General features: G+C 44.5%; 2 protein-coding genes across 2 annotated transcripts; both read left to right on the forward strand.

Annotated features, from left to right (window-relative positions):
* The first annotated feature begins 113 nt into the window (after window positions 1-113).
* On the forward strand, window positions 114-2,077 carry ptrhd1 (peptidyl-tRNA hydrolase domain containing 1). Its single transcript, XM_063222359.1, has 2 exons — window positions 114-415; window positions 953-2,077. The coding sequence occupies exons 1-2, from the start codon at window positions 209-211 to the stop codon at window positions 1,121-1,123; spliced, it is 378 nt and encodes a 125-aa protein (XP_063078429.1). The 5' UTR covers window positions 114-208; the 3' UTR covers window positions 1,124-2,077.
* A 926-nt stretch (window positions 2,078-3,003) lies between these two features.
* Window positions 3,004-12,349, forward strand: cep57l1 (centrosomal protein 57, like 1). The gene is made up of 11 exons (XM_063222360.1): window positions 3,004-3,177; window positions 5,385-5,562; window positions 5,947-6,246; window positions 6,905-7,134; window positions 7,507-7,611; window positions 7,858-7,935; window positions 8,074-8,178; window positions 8,688-8,747; window positions 9,209-9,612; window positions 10,965-11,109; window positions 11,954-12,349. The coding sequence occupies exons 1-11, from the start codon at window positions 3,157-3,159 to the stop codon at window positions 12,140-12,142; spliced, it is 1,815 nt and encodes a 604-aa protein (XP_063078430.1). The 5' UTR covers window positions 3,004-3,156; the 3' UTR covers window positions 12,143-12,349.
* The last annotated feature ends 6,850 nt before the right edge of the window (window positions 12,350-19,199 follow it).

Consider the following 19,199-nt stretch of genomic DNA (forward strand, 5'->3'; position numbering starts at 1 on the left):
GGTAAGTCACGAAAGGGCGTCGTTCTAGTGAGTCCCGTCAGCAACAGCAAGCAACACCCGAAAAACAAACAAAATAAGAGTCTTGTTAGAGTGGCTGACTTCACACTACCGGTTGTTGCTCACTTGACAGTGCTGGAGTGTAGGGTTGATGCATGCTGTCTTCAAATAGAATAGTATCAAGTCTTCATTGAATTTAAATTTAGTAAATATGACGGCAACGGCCAGCGCGCAAAAGAAGCTTGTTCAGTATGTTGTTGTTCGATCGGACTTGATTCACACTTTGGCATGGCCACTAGGTGCAGTAATAACGCAAGCATGCCACGCTACCACTGCTGCCATACATTTATTCTACAGTGATCCCGACACACAGGACTACTTAGCAGATTTGGACAACATGCACAAGGTGGTCTTAGAGGTAAATAGATAATTTTACATTTTCAATTTTGCCAATAGACTTCTGCTGGGAGCGTGTCTATGTTCCCACAGCCCATTGGTCCCACATCACTAAGATTTTAAACATTATTTTTAGGCCTATTGGTTCTCTTAGTTTCCTTGGAAATGTGGGAACATGGGGTTGTAGAGCATAGGGCTTATATTTGAATCATTTCGTGAAACTGTGGGAACATGGAGCATCAGGAATAAGCTGGGACCATTTGGGCTGTGGGACCAATGGGCCGTGGGACCAATGGGCTGTGGGAACATAGAGCTGACCCCCTTCTGCTCACTTGTTTAAAAGCTGATTGATGCTGGTTGATTTAAAAATCCTGCTGTCCTGCTCTTGTTGATGCCTCCTATTACACAATTTTGGTCTTGTCATTTGAGCTATGTTAAAAATAGAGACATGTACCCTATAATGACAAACAAAAGGCGTGTGAAAGATATGAAAAGACAGCTAGGGCCTACCGTAGCACATTGAATGTCCATTTAATCTTTTAATCTTAATTTTTTTCAGGCTAAAACTGAGGAAGCCCTTTCAAGTCTGGCATCAACGCTTACTGAAAAAGGTGTTTCACACAAACTCTGGATGGAGCAGCCAGAGAATATCCCAACGTGCCTGGCCTTGAAACCTTACCCTAAAGAAACAGTACAGCCATATCTGCGAAAATTCAAATTGTTCAAGTGAGCGGACTCTGACAGACTGGATCAAATCTGCTTTGTGCATGAGTGATGTCTTTTGTGGCCTACATCCCTTGAGTTTACATTATTGACTTCAGTGGTCAGCAATGGGCCTTTTACGTACACATACGTCTTATGTTTTCCTGGACCACAGAACAAGCAAACCAAACTGTACACTTTTGTACAGAACTGTCAAAAATATATTATACTTTGAATCAGCCATATACCAAATGTGTTTGTGGTTGTGCAGCAAATAAAATATCACCAAGAAACACCCATTCATATGTAGCTTGGGAACTCCTATGCCTCCCTGTGTGCTCGTTCCAATAAGAAGGACATGGATAACCTGGCTGAAATCTTCGTTTGGGATTCCGACCACAGAACAGGGAGGGAGACAACACATATGATGAGACAAACATGAGCTTTATTTACTTAGAGATCTACCAGGTTGACAGCAGCTGTGAACCTAACTCTACATCAAGCTTTTAAAAAAAATATTTATAATTTTTTTCTTAAAAGGTTTGAGCCTCATTCTGCAAGCATGTAAAGCAGGGCAGCCTTTCTGGATCTGAGTGCTACCCAGGGCTAACCAAGGGCTACACAGCACTACCTTTGGGCTACTTGTCATCATCCTTAGTCACATTGCGTTTCGTGATCTGACAGACCACAACCAGGTGTCTGGTATACAGTTAGCCATGTACAGGCTGTAAGCTCATCGTGGCCCACCAAAGTTCACATCAGTCACCTGTCTCTATCTTCAGTGGAACACAGGACAGTGGCGTTGTTCCCCTGTGTCAAGTTGTCTTCTTTTTTGTTTTTTGTTGGTCTGGATTGGAATTGGCCTACGCAGCATTTCTTTGTCTGGACATGTCATGATTATATTATGTAGCACTATATTAAGTTTATATTATAAACTCAGTGCTGTACTCTGCAATAAATTAATGTGAGACATTAACTCATACATGCCCTAGTTGTTCTCATTGCTGTATTGATTTTTACGTCACTGGTGTTTCATACAATAGGCCAAGTGATTCATTATAATCCAAATTCAATAATTAAGCATAATCCAATAATTCATTTGTTTTTTCTTATATATGTTGGTCCTCCAACTAAAAACATGAATCAAGGGTTATAAAAACCTGAATATTGTGATGAAATCACCATTTTCTTCAGGAAAAAAAGAAAGGCATTTGGATCACATCAAATCAGTTGAAATGTAGCCTGCTACTAAACTACATGTCAATGTTCAATACATGGTGGTTAATAATCTCTTTGCCTTAATCACTGGTATAATGCGTATAATATTGAAGTCAATGGCAGTGACATTGCATGGGCGTTATGGAAGGCCAGATATCCTTGATGCTTTGCTGTCAGCTGTTTGAAAAAATAAAATAATAATCATTTAATTATTTGTTTATTTATTATCATTTTTTTTAATTTGGTGAACCACACTTCCCTGTTTATGCCACATAGATTACCACACCACGTTTTGGTGCTTTAGTGGTATGGGCACTCCCACCAGAACTGAAAGTCCATTCAAAATCAATGGGATGGATGTTATTTGATGAGTGAAACCCTCAATTAATGTATTTTTTGATAAATAAGACCACAAATTAATAATTGGAATAGCCTAAAATGTGTGACTCGTACTGATGGAATTATGGAAGTATAAGCAAACTTTTTCATGATATTCTTTTTTTTTTTTTTTTTTTTTTGAAAGGAGCTATGATTTTCTTTTTTTTTTTTTTCTTTTTTTTTTTTTAAGTGTGTGTGTGTGTGTGTGTGTGTGTGTGTGTGTGTGTGTGCGTGTGCGTGTGCGTGTGGATGTGCGTGTGCGTGTGTGTTGCGGATGCGCAGTGCGTGTCTCGCGCAGGCGGATGTAGTATTTTTACAGGGAGCGGCAAGTCAGGAGGGATTTTTGAAAAATAAGATGTTTACAGCAGCTGTGCTAAACTAGACAACGCACAGTCTTTCACAATGTTTTCTATGGCATAGCGGCGTTACATTTACTCTCTATCACATACCGTCCTCTGCGCACAGATGGATACTTTTGGTGATCAGGTAAGACTTGGTATCCCTGGAAACCATGCTATCAGCCACCACAACAGTTTCATGAATACATAAACAACGTTCAATGGCACTCTTGTAGGGCTCTGAATGCACACATTGCACGCTGTTGTCAATTGCCTTTGTGAGAATTTTAAAACAGAAAGCGAGCAGCATGCGTCCATTGTCTTTCAATGCCAATGTGATTGCTTCGTAGATAGCTAAGCTTCTGAGTAAGCAGCAGGCTTATTATAGTCACCTAAGCCAGTGTGTGGTTGAGAGAGGAAGCGCTTCTGGCTTTGAGAAAGATAAATCCCACTTGGCTAGCCTTTACACTGCAGATCGGACATTGAAATCCTACGGTCTGTAGTCAGTTTACATCCACTTTCAAACTTGACCCACATCAAATTTCTTTTGTTTACATGTTCCAGGCAATTCTAAATCTAATATGTATTAGGTATTTATTTATGTCTTGTATCTACATGATGTATCTGTCTATGTAAGATGTCAGACACCTTAATTTCTCTCGGGATTAATAAAAGTACTCTACTCTAATATGGCTCGCATCATGCATAAGTGACACATCCAGGGCTCTAAATTAACCTTTTCCACCACCAGCCAATTTGGCTAGTAGACATTTTTTCTTACTAGCCAAATGGAAGGTCAACTAGCCATTTTTTTTCTCACCAAAATAAACCATGCGTTAATTATGTTGCTTTTAATTATTTTATTAAACTAGGCTATGTCCTCAACACAGATAAACAATATAAATATTATACTCAATATAATTCAGTCTATTCTATAGTTATTTAGTAATTATATTTTTATTACCTGCATTTCATTATTTTTCATTCCATTTCCATATACTGCACAGACAGCCAAACACTAGCCTATTACCTCACACACCATCACCCAAACCTCATACAGTATAGGCCTACAACTCACACAAACACAGCATGCCTTCAACACTAATGTCACACACATACCAGACTTTCAACATACACTAGCCAAACACACACACAACCAAACACTGCAAAACCTCATATCCCCCTACACAGCATCACTTCACACACAGTGGGCCAAATACCATGGACAATGCACAGAAGACAGGTGAAGGGGAGAAGAGATGAAGGGAGGAGAAGGAGACGGAGAGGAGAAGGACAGGAGACACCCCCGCGCGCGCGCACGCACACACACACACACACACACACACCTACACAGTGCGTGAATGATGTCTGCATTGTGTGTTTATGCTGCTGCTGCGTGACACCTTCAAGTTCCTCCAGGTCAAATTAATATTAGGTTTACTTACGATGCGCTTGGAATGACAATTACCGTTACGCTATGTCAACTAGATATCCAATAATACCGGACACCACGCTTAGGCTACTTTGTTACTTTCGTTTGTTATCTTTTTTTTCACTTACTCGTATATCCATGTCAAACGCGTGCAGGGTCTTTGCGATGGCGTGGGCGTTATTAGGAAACGACAACTCCATCGTTTGTAGTTGCGAGGACCTCGCAAATATCAGACGGCTTCTGACGGCAACGACACTGTTTTGACAGACAGCTGTCCTGTCCCTTCACTCACGCCGTTTTCGCTCCACCAATACTCACAACAGTTACGCTGCTATTACTTGCATTCATCGACACATAACCGTGCTTTAACCACTGCCACATTATTTTTCATCTGACAAACCTACAAAACCAAAGTAATCGGCGCTAGTCCGCTCATTGAACATATTTTATTAACACTAGTTCGAGCGGCGCGCGGGTATCAAACACGCAGCCAATGGATGTGAGGCTGCCTTATTGTGATTAACGGTCAGCCAATGGGTGTGGGCTACATCATGATGGTAGGACTAATGTTCATGGGTAATGTAGGCGACGTTTTAACGTTCATCAGACGGCAGCTACAGATCTGTGCGGGCAGCTGTTTAACGTTCAGTCGGGCGCGCGCTACCGGCCAATTTGGCTAGTGGATGATTTTTTCTACCAGCCAAAATTATTTTTCACCCGCATTTGGCGTGTTGGCGTGCGTTAATTTAGAGCCCTGGACACATCCCATGTGAGGTCAATAACATCCCCAACAATCTTCCGAAGGGGGAACTATATGGTGTCGCCTATTACGAATTTGAACCATTTGCACAGCTGCTGTTTAATGCAATGATGTAGAGGTCAATGGTTTAATAGGATAATCTAAGCATAACTCTCTCCAATAGAACATATTTGACTCCCCGTCCAAGCAAAGCTATGTGGGCAGCTTCTACATGCCACCGGACAAGTTGACTCTCCACGGTCTGGCGAGGGGGGCTGCTGAGTCCAAACCCCACAGCGGTGCATTAATACGGGGCATCGACGTAGAGGCCTACCAGTGTGTCCCAGATGCTGGCAGCAGAGGTGAGACAGACAGCTGTTGTGTAAAGGTGCTGCTGATAACTTTTCTTGTCATTAAGGAAGTGAGTCCGCATATTTGTTTGTTGTTTACCATTTTATGTGGTAACTACAGTATTTTTCTTGTCTGTGGTAGAAAACATTCTCTGTTATCACAACCTCTAAATTGCAGAACATTCTTACAAAGGAAAACCAAACCTCATCTGTTTTTTTTTATGACACAATCGTGCCAATGGGCGCACACTCCCAAAAGTGATTCACATGAACTGTGCTGCTGCTGCTGCTGTGTGTGTGTGTGTGTGTGTGTGTGTGTGTGTGTGTGTGTGTGTGTGTGTGTGTGTGTGTGTGTGTGTGTGTGTGTGTTTGTATGTGTGTGTGTTTGTGTGTCAGCGGTGATCTCGGCCCTGCGTACGCTGCAGGAGAAGATGCGTCGTCTGGAGCTGGAGCGAGCTCAGGCCGAGAAGAACGTGGAGCGCTTCAAAGACGCCACGCAGACACACCTCCACCTCAGCCGCAACCCCACCACCACCAAAGCCAAGACTGCCACCAGCAGCAGCAGCAGCAGCATCAGCAACAGCATCAGGAACGTGCCCTCCACCACTGCCCCCAGCACTGGTCTCAGCAGAGGCGCCAGTGCAGCCTCAAGCAGCACTCGAGTGCAGGAGCGGGCTTTGCATCCCAGAGATACCGGTGAGACTCGTGCTCTGTGTGTGACTCTGCATGCAGGACCATTATTATTCTGTGAGTGTGTGTGTGTGTGTGTGTGTGTGTGTGTGTGTGTGTGTGTGTGTGTGTGTGTGTGTGTGTGTGTGGACACTTTCTCACTGAATCCCGGACACTTTGCATCTTACATGGCAGCCTCCAGAGCTGGTGTGTGATAGCCTGGCTTACTCGACTACAAGTCTCTTCGAGACTATTGTCTGGCCAGGCTAGGCAAACCACATCTCTCTGAGGAAGATGCAAAGGGCATGTCTAGCTCACGTTCATAGAAGGCCTCTGTATGCTACTGGTTGAAGCTTCAACTTATTTGACAACCCACACCTCCAATCGCCTGTTAACAGAACTATGGTACGCTATTGCCTTAAAAACACCCCATCGAGTGGTTGGAAATGCTGAAAATGTATTGGTTCCCTTTTCAATGGGAATTTGAAATGTTGATGTTTGTAGTTGAGATGTCGTAGATCGGTAGACTGGCCAGACTCGAAGAGACTTGCAGTCGTGTAAACCATGCTAGATGTGTGAATGTGTGTGTGAATGCAAAGCACTTTGGGTCAAATATGTACTTGGGATATACACTCATCGGCCAGTTTAAAGTTGAATATACTTGACCCCTGTGTCTGTGTCTTAGAGCTTGTGATGCAGCTGCAGTCTGCGGATACGCGCTGTTCCCTGTTGGAGAAGCAGCTGGACTACATGAAGAAGATGCTGCGCAGTGTTGGGCAGGCAGAGACGCACAGGGCAGCTCCTCCTCCTCCCCATGCCATCTCAAACCCACTGATGCCTGCCACCAGCAACACACATCACCCACCCTCTACCACTAACACCTACGTCCAGCCACCTCCTGACAGAAAGGCACAGGTGAGGACGGTGATTTTGAGTCATTCTTATGACTGTCTGTGTGTGGTTATATCTGGTATTTACGATATAGTGTGTAGAAGCATTACAAAGGATTAAAATTGCATTTACTGCATGCGTGCGGACGCACAGACACAGACATGGAAGCACAATAACAGGCACACAATCAGTTATTATTTACTTCTAAAGACCAAACGTGTGTGCGTGTGTGCGTGCGTGCGTGCGCATGTTTTTTCACCACCATTCTACCACTACCACTAGTAGATGTTAATCTCACTAGTCAAATACACACACACACTTCCAAACTTAAATTTCACCAACATTTGGCCGGTTGGCTGGTGTTCATTTCGAGTGCTGTGTTTGTGTGTTCTTCAGAAGGAGAACTGCATAGACGACATGCAGCTGCAGATGCAGCTTGAGAAGCTGGACAAGCTGGAGAGGGAGTGCGTCAAGCTCACCAACACACAGTCCCTGGCTGAGGTACACACACACACACACACACACACACACACACACACACACACACACACACACACACACACACACACGCGCGCACGTCTCTCTCCCTCCCCACCTCTGTGTCTCATACTTCAAGACATCTCTACACTTCTTTTTTCATTTTTTTTTTTAGCTCTCTCTCTCTCTCACTCACTCATCCATGCTATTCATTGGCTTTGGCCTCCTCTCGCAAGGTCACTTCTCTTACGACATTGTCTTTGTTTGCAGAGGAAGATCCAGCTACTGGAGCGGAAGCTGCAGGAAGAGGAAAAGGAACGCAAGCTCATCCAGCAGAAAGCTGACGAGGTTGGCTGTTGTCATGTGAACTCAAGCCCATTTTACATATACTGTATATATACTTCTTCATTCATGTGCAGCATGTTCATTCATGTGTAGTATGTTTACAAATGAATGGTACTTTTTTTGTGTGTGTTTTTTTTGAAGCTCCAGAGAGAGCTCCAGATAAATCTTCTCTTGCAGTCTGCGTCACTATCTGAGTCCAAGCCCCCCACCAAGAAGAAGAAGAAGAAGGAAAGATCACCCACTCAGGTCGGTCCTTCTCTTCTTCCTCCTCCACTCCATCCTCTACTGCTTTTCATGCACACACACACGTTTCTGTCCTCAGGGCATTCTCATTGTGTACACCTCTCAATGCCTAAAGAACATTACTTATCTCTTCATTACTTCATCACGGTAGCAAAACGCATTGTTCACCTAATAAACTTTAAGCAGAGAAGACCAGTGTGCAGAGATTTATTCCCAGTCTCTGTGGATTACCTGGACTGCACATCGCCAGCACCTGTACTCTGGCCATGCACAGGGACTCTATTGGTACTATTGGTAGTCCCTTGTTGTGTAGTGAGATGACAAGGCCACTAGAGGGAGTTACAACATAGGAGACAGCAGAGCCGTTTATAGAGATCTATATACGGCTCTGGGAGACAGAACCGCGCATGAAGCAGAGCTAATTTTCCAGACCTGTATAATGCTATATATTGTTGTGTTGTGCGCTTCATATATTATTTAATTTTGTGTGCATTCATTTTTTTGGTTTGCAGGAATCGCAGTCAGCGGCCAAGTTGCCAATTGCCAAGCGTCCTCCCTTTGTGGCAGGGACTGTAAGTACACACATTTACTTACTCTCAGAATAACACACATTTTTAATGACATATTCTGAGAGATCTGTGAGAATTTAAATAGTTAATGTTTGGCTACTTTGAGATGGTTGCTAAGCTGTTACCACAGCAACTTAATGTATCCCTCTTGCCTGTCTATCCTTGTCTGTATCTTCTCCATCATCTCTCAAAATGTCTCTCTCTCTTTCTCTCTCTCTCACCCTTCTCTGTTCCTCATTCCTGTCTGCCCCATCTATCTCTTCTCTTATATCACTCTTTCTCCCTGCCCTCTATGTATCCCTCCATCCTCCTGTTCCCCTGCCCCCTCGTCTACCCCTCCATCCCCATGCCTGCCTACCCCCTACACATGTGTCCATCCCTCCACGGATGTCCAATCTTCTGCGCTCTCATCCATCCATCCATCCATCTTCTATGCATCTTCTATGCATCTCCTCCTCCATCAGTCTACAAGCCCCAGCCACTCTGTGAGTGCCAACCTGCAGGCCCTGCTGCGCCAGCACCTGCAGGGCCAGCTGGTGGAGAGGCCCGGCGGCCGCCGCAGGCTAGCACGGGAGTGGGAGCGCAACTGGTGGCTGGACTACGGCGAGGACCAGGGGGAACGCGACTCTGGAGGCCAGCAGCAGCAGCAGCAGCAGCAGAATCAGACCAGATCCGCAGCCCGGCCGAGATCGGAGGACTCGGGGGAGAGATTGGGGAGAAAGGGGCGCGGAGGGGATCGGGGTCAGGGGCCGAGAGAGCACTCGCCCCCCAGCACGGAGAACTCGCCCCCCAGCATGGAGCCCTCTCCCCCGGACTGCCTCTCCCAGCTGCTCCTGGCTCTGCAGGACGAGCTGGGCCAAATGAGCTTGTGAGTACTGAGGAGTAGAGGGGGCACATTCCATTATCCTAACTCCCGTCCTCCACCTCTGCTTGTGGCCTCACGCTTCGCTGACCACCCGCCTCCGTGGAGAAAAAACAATAACGTTTCTCTGCTGTCAGGCTAGTCACAACAACTTTTTGGGGGAATTTTCCCATTCAAAATCCCCATTGCAATTGAAAAAAAAGACCTTCGAATTGTGCTTCTGCGAGATATTGAAACTAAACTTCCATCATCAATGCCGTCTTGAGACGTCATCACAAGGCCACGAGCACAAGGGAGGACGGGAGTTAGGATAATGGAAAGGGGAGTATTTTCATTAGCCACTTAGCACACATTGAGTTTCACCTCACTGTTTTTGTGTATGTGTATGAATGTTGGCATAGTGTAGTGCAGGGGTTCCCAAACTTAACCATAGCAAGGCCCCCATACAGCGTTACATTCCAGCCAAGGCCCACCTTAGGGCCAAAACATACCAAGGCGGAACGGAACGGTCGCAGGACGGACGCGGTCTTTCTGCTTAGTTTTGACCGGCGTGCTTTTCTCTGCCTTGCACACTGACAGCGTCGGCGTGCGTGGCCAGTCCTGTTCAAAACCCTCCCCACAGCTAAAGCTAGCGTGCTACTTTGCCATTCATTTGAATGAGACACCGCCGGTTGCCGGCGTGAAAAATACGCTGGAGTTCTATTTTCCAAATGCAGCGCGGCGCGGAGCCGGCTCCCGCGCCGCTGACGCCCGACTACCGCCGGTTGGTGTGTAAGGACAGATAGGTTTCAATGTATTTTCACCGACGCCGGTAAAAAACGCGGCCGTTCCGCGACGCTTTACCGCCTTGGTGTGTAAGACCCCTTACATGGGTCATTTTTGCGACCCCTTTCACAACCATAGTCTAGGCCTGTGAGGCAGTGTCCCACTGTATGTAAAATAATAATGATAATAGTACAATGTTCAGAGATGTGATAGATTATTATAACACTGTTCTTAACTAATGGGGATATTGTTTAGCTTATTTTGGTTTCTTTTGTTTCATGGTATTTATTCAATCATTTATTTAGTTAGACCATACTTTTCCTGCCAACCTGCCACCCCCACTTTGAAAACCACTGTTGTAGTGTAGTGTACTGTGTGTGTGAGAGAAAGATTCAAATGTTTTTAGTTAAACTGCCCATTGGAGACTGGTCAAACACAATTTCAAACTTCCCTGTTACATAGCTTTTTGATGATAAAGTACACTTGACTTGACTTAACTTGACTACCAGCAATCTAGACCCGTTATGACTGAACTGTGTGTACATGTGCATGTTATGTTTGTGTGTGTGTGTGTGCGTGCGTGCGCTCCACAGTGAACACCAGGAGCTGGTGTGTCAGATCTCGGACACGCGGAGTGGGCGAGTGCGAGAGGACCTGGAGCGAGAACTAGACGCTTTGGTCAAGAGGATGGAGGACAAGGCAACACAGATCACACAGCTGCGCAAACACCAGAAAACAGTAAGTGTGTTTGTGTATATGTGTATGTGTGTGTCTATGTCTGTGTGTGTGTGTCGCAGGGAAAACGAACAATGTTCTTTGCTACTTTGCAGTTCAACTTGTATCAGTTGCATTCTGCAAATATTAATCTGTGGATGTTGGTGATGTCAAATGAACATGAACGGGTTTTGCAACCAGTGGTCCGTGGCTGTATTGCTGGTGTTCCATAACTTAATACACTCATAGTAAAAAGTGGGCTGCAGACTTACTCCTCACTCTGAATGGTGGTCCATGGGCCAGAACCAGTTGAAAGCCCCTGATCTAAAAGACTGTACGAATGCAAACCTTCCGCTCAAAGTAACTGTGTGTGTACACCAAAAGCGACTAATGATGCGACCTGAGCGACAGAAGACATAATTTCTTTCTGAAAGGTCGGCGAATTGAGCAACAATAGCGAATTCGCCAGGAGCGAAGCGACTTGGGCGACCAGAGCCAATTTCGGCAATTAAAGAAGTCAACTAATATTATGGTAGTGGGCTATGATTTGGTCCGGCGAAAACCAGTTGGAATGTTCATATCTTCGAATGTCCCAGGCTGACAATTCAGAGCCGTTATGTGAGATTGGCTAAAAAACTTCAAAGACCTCAGCTACTCAGTAGCTTTGGTCATTTTTGATGTACACACACAAGAATGAAGCCAGGTTATTTTCCATGGCGGGGGCTGGCTACGGAAGCAGACTTTTGTCCTCACAAAATTTGAATATTCGGCTCTGCTAAAGTCTACTGGTGACGTCACAGATGCTTTGTCCGTTTATTATAAAGTCAAACCTGGGGGTCCCCTCTTGTGTGTGCCTGTCTTCCCGTAGGTGGAGAAGCTGAGGCGCTCGCCACAGAGCCCCAAGAAGCAGCCGCCAGCCCTGGGGTCAAAGGTCACGAAGCTGGGGGTCACCGGGGTGCACAAGCGAAGCCCCGCCTCTAGGAAGACACGCCCACTCAGCGGCTCTCACAGCCGCCACTCCCGACTGCTCAAAGACGACATCGTTTGGGAAAACTGAAACACAATGCACACATACACACACGCACCTTTGCACTATAATAGGGTGAATACTCATGGTAAAGCCCTACACATTCACAGGGGCACCGTTGGGTAAAATTATCTTTGTGTGTGTATGTGTTTGTCTGCACGTCTGGACACAGGGCAATGAATTTTGTATTTAATAAATGTTGACCGCTGCAGTAAGCAAGTAGTATGTATTACATGATTTCTTCTGAGTGTCGTCTATTTTTTATATAATTGCAAAAGCTTAATATTTGTGTATTTTCTGTGGTTTATCCTAAATAAACATCATAAGTTTTGAAAGTTCTGTACACAGTCTTAAAATGCTATTTTGCTCTCTTGACCACAAACTTACCAATGCAAGTGACACGTCACCACACACACACACACACACACACACACGCACACGCACACGCACACACACACACACACACACACACTCAGTCTGGCAGAGAAATATACACATGCAAACATACACTCGGCAGTCTACACACACACACGTGCTACAGTAAATCCAAACCACAGTCAACCCAGAAACACACACCCCAGAATAAAAATAGTTGTTCCAGTACTATCATGTATCTGTTCCAAAATGTATTTGTGTGTGTGTGAGAGAGAGAGAAAATAAGAAGAACCTCGGCAGAAATGGATAAGGCATCCAGAGACTTGAAATGTGAGCTACCACATCAAAACATCTCGCAGAAACATATCAAAACTAACTGCCTGACCCCTACACCCCCTCTCCCTTTTCCACCTTGGAGAATAAGATCTGTTGCTTTTGCTGATATAGAGGGCATTTATGTGCATGTGTCCACGTCAGACTGACTAACTGCTATTCTCCCTCAACACTCTTGGCTGTCGGGCAGGGGCGGGCTGACCAAACAATCGCCCGGGGGGGCATCCGCAAGGGGACGGCACTATCGTGATACTCCACTCCACAAGACATTACCAAGCTCGACAATTTGCGCTATTGTTTTAATTATTATTTTTATTTTACTTTTATTTTAGGGCTTTTTGCCTCCATTTTTGACAGGACAGTGGAGGAGAGACAGGAAATTAGTGGGGAAAGAGACGGGGAAGCAGCGGCAAATGACCCAGGCCGGAACCAAATGCTGTTTGCTGGTGTAGTAACCCAGTGCCTCTTTTTGGGGGGGAGGTTTGTTACTTTGATGCATGACAGAAGACTGTGTCCTCCGGCACTTTTCTAGTATGCCATTTTGTTTCAATTTTATAAGTTATTTTTATACGTAGACAAGAGGCTTGTAGTGGTGCTGGGCAAACCTATGAACAGTGGAGAGGGAGGGAATGAAGGGTGTTCCCACAGCTATGATGTCACCAATGGCAATCATGAGATGTGGCAGCTGACACACACACACACACACACACACACACACACACACACACACACACACACACACACACACACAGAGTTAACTCATGCCGTGGCACTGTCAGTGGTTCCATTTTTCCACACTGCTATGTTACTTCCTTGGCATTCGCTGTGTGATGAGCAGTCATCCACGCATGCACGCACACACACACACACACAGATGGGGAGAACTGGTGGAAATTCTTGCTGTGCCTTAAATGATGCGCGCGCACACACACACACACACACACACACACACACAGGGCTGCAGACAGCTTTGGCCAGGCCCAGGACAAAGTCATCTGAAAGCCCCACCCGCCCAATGCTGCCAACTGACCCCTTTATACAAAATCTGTATCAGAGTCCCTCAGTAACATGTACATTTTTCACGTAGGTGGACGATCTCTCTCCCTCCCTCCCTCTCGCTCGCACGCTCTCTCTCTCTCTCTCTCTCTCTCTCTCTCTCTCTCTCTCTCTCTCTCTCTCTCTCACACACACACACACACACACACACACACACACACACACACAACTAGGTGAATCTGCCGCTTTGTGCTGATGATGAGATGCTTTATCAGATTACTCTGGCTGTGGGGCAATTGAGTTAGGTGTGCAGTATGTGTGCAGTTTGAGAGTGGGTGACATTATCATGGACATATTTCCCTGGAGACTGTGTGTGTGTGTGTGTGTGTGTGTGTGTGTGTGTGTGTGTGTGTGTGTGTGTGTGTGTGTGTGTGTTCGCTAATGACTCCGTAGATGGCAGTTGTTTGCTTGTTGTCCTCGTCATGGAAACCATAAGTAACCACAAGTGTGTGATGAGTCTTCTTCCCTGGGCTATACAACAGCAATCACATAAATACCAGGCAATGCTGTGTATTTATGACCAGGCCCTTGTTTGCATCACACACACACACACACACACACACACACACACACACACACACACAAGCGCGCACGCACAATTTGTGTGTGTGTGAATGCGAATGCATGTGTGTAAACGCAGGGTGGCGGACAGCATAGGACAAACAGGTCATTTGTCCTTGGTCCAGGGAGAGAACGGTTAAAAAATGTGGTGCTCATTACATTACACTGTGTGTATTGGATGGAGGGGCCCTTTTAGATTACTTTGTCCTGGGCCCAGCCAAAGCTGTTAGCGGCCGTGTGTGTGTGTGTGTGTGACTCTGAGGCCATAAAAGCTTATGTTTGCACATTGGCATGTCGCCTGGATTCTGATTACCATGCAGCATAGCCTAGCCTACATATAAGGAGTGTATGTTTGTGTTGTGCGTGGCAAAGGCTGGCGTGGTCATCTGGCATATAGAGTATTTTCCCCAGGGGCCGAGCGTCCTGAGGGGCTAATGCTTTTGGCCTTTTTTTTTCTTTTTCGTTTTTATTTTTTTCCCTTAGAGAGACCTGCCCACAATTTAGACAGGGCAGCACATTGGTGCATTTTATATATGTTGTAGTGTCTATATATCAATATAGAGAGTGGACTTTTCCCCTACATTATGTTATAGTGTAGCGGGAGTGCTGCCAAAAATTCCTGTGGAGTTTTCTGGTACCAGGCCAGCTCAGTGTGTGTCATGCTTGTGAGACACACACACACACACACACACACACACACACACACACACACACACACACACACACACACACACACACACAGAAAGTGGGAGAGAATTGCCTGGAGGGAAAGGTGGCAAAGAGTAATGACCCGTCAGCATCCTTGTGTGTCTCAAATCCTAGAATTTTGCCATGAAGAATTAGAATTAGACAATTTCCAATCATTTATTACTATTTTCTCAAATACAATGGTTATCTTTTATGTATTATTATGTATTACTTAAGCAAGCAAATCAATAAATCCTAGAAATTACATTTGTAATACAATTAAGTTGTATTTTCAGGGGACCTAGTGAAGGTGGGGTTTGTTGGTGGCTGCCTTTGGCTGCCCATGGAGGACTTTATAACAATTTTAAGGGGCCCCTCAAATTCCCCACCCCTGATTTAAGTGTTTTAATCTGCTCAAGTCATTGTAGAATTGTGCCACAACAACAGGGTGTGCTGTGGCTAATATGCAAGTAACATAGGCCTGCGTACGTACTATGTTAGCGACATTGGCAGTGGGACTGAGGTTCGAGTCTGGCCTGGGTGATTTCTCAACCCTTCCCCATATTTCTCCCAAAGCTTTCCTGTTCACTTGCATTGTTCTATTTTAATAAAGGCAAAAAAGGATAAATAAGGAAATAAATCGTTCCACAACAAACAGTACCTTCAGTTACCGACATCAACAAGAAATAGCAGCATTCATTTAGAAAACTATGGAGACGTAATGCGGAGGCACTTCCACAAAATGCGTGCCGGAAGATAAATCTCAATATCTGATAAAACATCATCAGTAAGCTCTACAATGGATGCGCTCATTTCCCCCACACCCCATCCATCTCTCAAAACAGGATCATGTTTTTCAAACATCCCTGTACACCCATGTACAGTGCCTATAAAAAGTTGAATCCTGTTCAAATTGCAGGGTTTTGTGATAGAAAAAATGACAGAAAGACACATCATTTCACAACTTTTTCCACATTTAATATAAATTATAACATGTCCTGTATAATGCAATTAAAAATCTAACACAGAGCTTTAAAGGGAAAATTAGAAAATAAAAAAATAACTTTGCCTTTTATTCCAGCACTCAGTATTTTTGGGTACAAGTTTCAGCGTGGCACATGTTGATGGGACAATAGTTGTCCACTCTCTCCTGTACACAGCCCTGTTCAGATCGCCCCTCAGATAGTTGATGGGATTCAGGTCTAAACTCTGGCTGCCATTCCACAACTTTTCCAAAAAATGTATTCTGGTGAGGCCCATTCTTTTGGTGATTTAGGCACGTGTACAGGTTTATTGTTGTTCCTCTTCTTCAACTTTCCAACAGGGGCCAAACACACACACACACACACACACACACACACACACACACACACACACACACACACACGGTGTGTTCTTTTCCTTCCTACATACTGATAATGTTCTGCACAGTAAGCATTCCCCACTCTGTCCTGAGGAAGAAAACATTTCCTGCCAGGGTTGTGTCGTGTGTGTATTCCAAAGCAGCATTACGTGTGTGTTGGTGTGTGAGTGTATCGTACAGCATTACGTGTGTATGTATGTGTGTGTTCCAAAGCATTACGTGTGTGTGTGTGTGTGTTTTCCAAAGCATTATGTGAGTGTGTGTATGTGTGAGACACACATAGATACCATTTGTGCCTGGGGCAACAGAGTAGTCCTATTTTTTTCCTGGCTTCTGACCAAAACCAATACAATGTATCATCAGCACAGCAGTATCATCACACACAGATATATGCAAATTGTGTCTGTCTGTGTCACCTGTACCCTTCTTGTTCTCTAACTGTGTCTGGATTTTGTGTGTGTTTGTGCTGTGGATTAGGGAGTGAGGAGGACAGAGGGAGCTATGGGGAAAGTGAAGGACACTGGCGTGGTGTAGCACCTTCCTCGCAGAGGCCCGGTCAATCCTGACTTCAGAGAGAGAGACAAAATGTAACTTTACTTTACTTGATGCTGGCGTCATATGTATGATATGACAGTGTCGTGAGTGACACAGTAATGGACATGTCATAAACATTTTATGACTGTTGTCATTAAGTGACATTCGGTTATGGTATAGACATTAGACAGCCCAAACAATGTCAACTTTTCATGACCAGAAATTCTTTATGACATTGACGTAATGTTTATGACTTGTCCATGACTGTCACTCACGACACCGGCCGGCTTCAAGTAAAGTGTTGCCAAAGCTTGACACACTTTCCTTCAAAACAATCTAATTGTCTAAATGTAATCTAATTGTACTTGATCAATTTAATTACATTTTTCATTGAGATTATTTTTTTCCAAATTACCTTTACATTTTTCCTTTTAAATCATTTTTAAAATGTATTGATTTGGGGTTTTTTTAAAACAGATTTTGTATGATGATTAGAGGGTTTTGCATCCTAACTCTTCATATGCAGAGCAAGATCCGTCAGTGTACTTCATGTCTATGGAAGCAAAGTGGGAATAATTGGCTTTCTATGATTTGCTGTGGTGTTATGGCTGCTGATATAGGAATGATATGATATGTGGCCTCATAGCTGCCATGGGACTTCTAATATCCCTTCTATGCAGATATGGCATCTTGGGATATCTAGTCTCTGCTGACCTCTGTGCCTGTTTTGAGTGCTCATTGCACTCAGTTGATTGGGAGTTGGTTAATTGGATGAAGTGTATGTGTGTGTGTGAGTGTGTGTGTTTACTTTCTGAACCTGAGATTGACACCGCTGCATGCATTGGCAGCGCGTATTATGTACTTGTGCCCACTGGGTGTTGAGTGGCTTTGGGCTACTTCCATGCAGGGGCTTTAGAGACTAATCTAGGGCAAGTAATAAGGCTGCTAAACAGATAGTGCTATACCGACTCCTTTTTATTTTATTTTTTGGAATTGTCTTGCCGTCATTGGACAGGACAGCTTGAGAGGAGACAGGAAGGTAATGGGAGAGAGAGACAGTGGAGGATCGAAAAATTGTTCAGACTGTGAGAGCAGAGGGCAAGGCAAATTGGCATTTGAGGATCACACTATGCAGTCAGGAAAATAATAAAAAAGGGGTCAGTTGTCAGGTCCTCATTACATTGTATGTATTGGGTGAGCACATTTTTTGAGTGACAACAGTTTCCAAAAAATTAGAAGTTAAAAGAGGGATCCTCAGCTGTGCGCATATACAGGAATGAAGGACATTTTTTAAGCTTTTCTGCCTTAAGTATGACAGGGCAGCTGAAGAGGTTGACAGGAAATGTTTGGGAGAGGCACATGGGGTGGGGTGGGACCAAAGAATCGTCTAGTAGAGCACTAAGATACCCCAAATCCCGACTACCCAATGCAAAGGAGTGTACTCAAGTTCGGTCTCGTAAGAGGGCATTGTCCCCCCCCTCCTTCTTTTATTGTGGTGTTTGGTGGCAGTTTGCGAAAGTTGTGCGCTACCACCATCTACAGTGCTAAAAACACTCCATTTATTCTCAACATGAAGTCTCCAAAAGTGTCTCAACCTAAAGATCTCCTAAATGGGCATTCTCCTGCTGTCACATGTATCCAGGAAAAGTATGGGCTTGAAGTATCTTACCCTACTAGACGATTCTTTGGTGCCCTGTCCCCTGGTCCTCAGTATAACAGGACAAGCAAAGGGCAAGGCCACTGAGAGCTACTTCTAGCCCTATTGCTTGACGTTAGCAATTCCATCCCAAAGTTTCTACGTCAAAGCCATCCAGATCAAGTAGCTGATGCAGACCGTTGTGTGCATATTGTTTCTTCATGTTATTCAGTTATCAGCTTGTGAAAAGAACATACAGTGTGATACTGTAAGTAAAAGTGTCCATTTAAGAACTGAGCAAGAACTAGATGTTCCAATGTTTGGAGAAAAAAAAGTTTTGCTCTGACATGCATGTACACAGAAAAAAGAGCCACACCAACCAACAAAACTGTTCTCACAATGTTTTATTGTCATCGATCTGAACATTTTCAATCTAATCGCAAAACTAGAAAAACAAAAAAAGGAACAAAAAAACGCAAAAAAAAGAAAGAAAACTCCAGGGAGAAAAGAAGAAGAAAAAAAAGAAAAATCATAGACACGTT

Source organism: Engraulis encrasicolus, chromosome 18 (genome assembly GCF_034702125.1).
Source record: "Engraulis encrasicolus isolate BLACKSEA-1 chromosome 18, IST_EnEncr_1.0, whole genome shotgun sequence".
Taxonomy (NCBI): domain Eukaryota; kingdom Metazoa; phylum Chordata; class Actinopteri; order Clupeiformes; family Engraulidae; genus Engraulis; species Engraulis encrasicolus.

Bases quoted from the DNA above. Each gene is read 5' to 3' on its own strand.
- ptrhd1 (XM_063222359.1), top strand. From the start codon at position 209: ATGACGGCAACGGCCAGCGCGCAAAAGAAGCTTGTTCAGTATGTTGTT. The intron at 416-952 runs GTAAATAGATAA...AATTTTTTTCAG, and splicing joins TGCACAAGGTGGTCTTAGAG to GCTAAAACTGAGGAAGCCCT.
- cep57l1 (XM_063222360.1), top strand. From the start codon at position 3,157: ATGGATACTTTTGGTGATCAG. The intron at 7,936-8,073 runs GTTGGCTGTTGT...TTTTTTTTGAAG, and splicing joins TCCAGCAGAAAGCTGACGAG to CTCCAGAGAGAGCTCCAGAT. The intron at 8,748-9,208 runs GTAAGTACACAC...CTCCTCCATCAG, and splicing joins CTCCCTTTGTGGCAGGGACT to TCTACAAGCCCCAGCCACTC.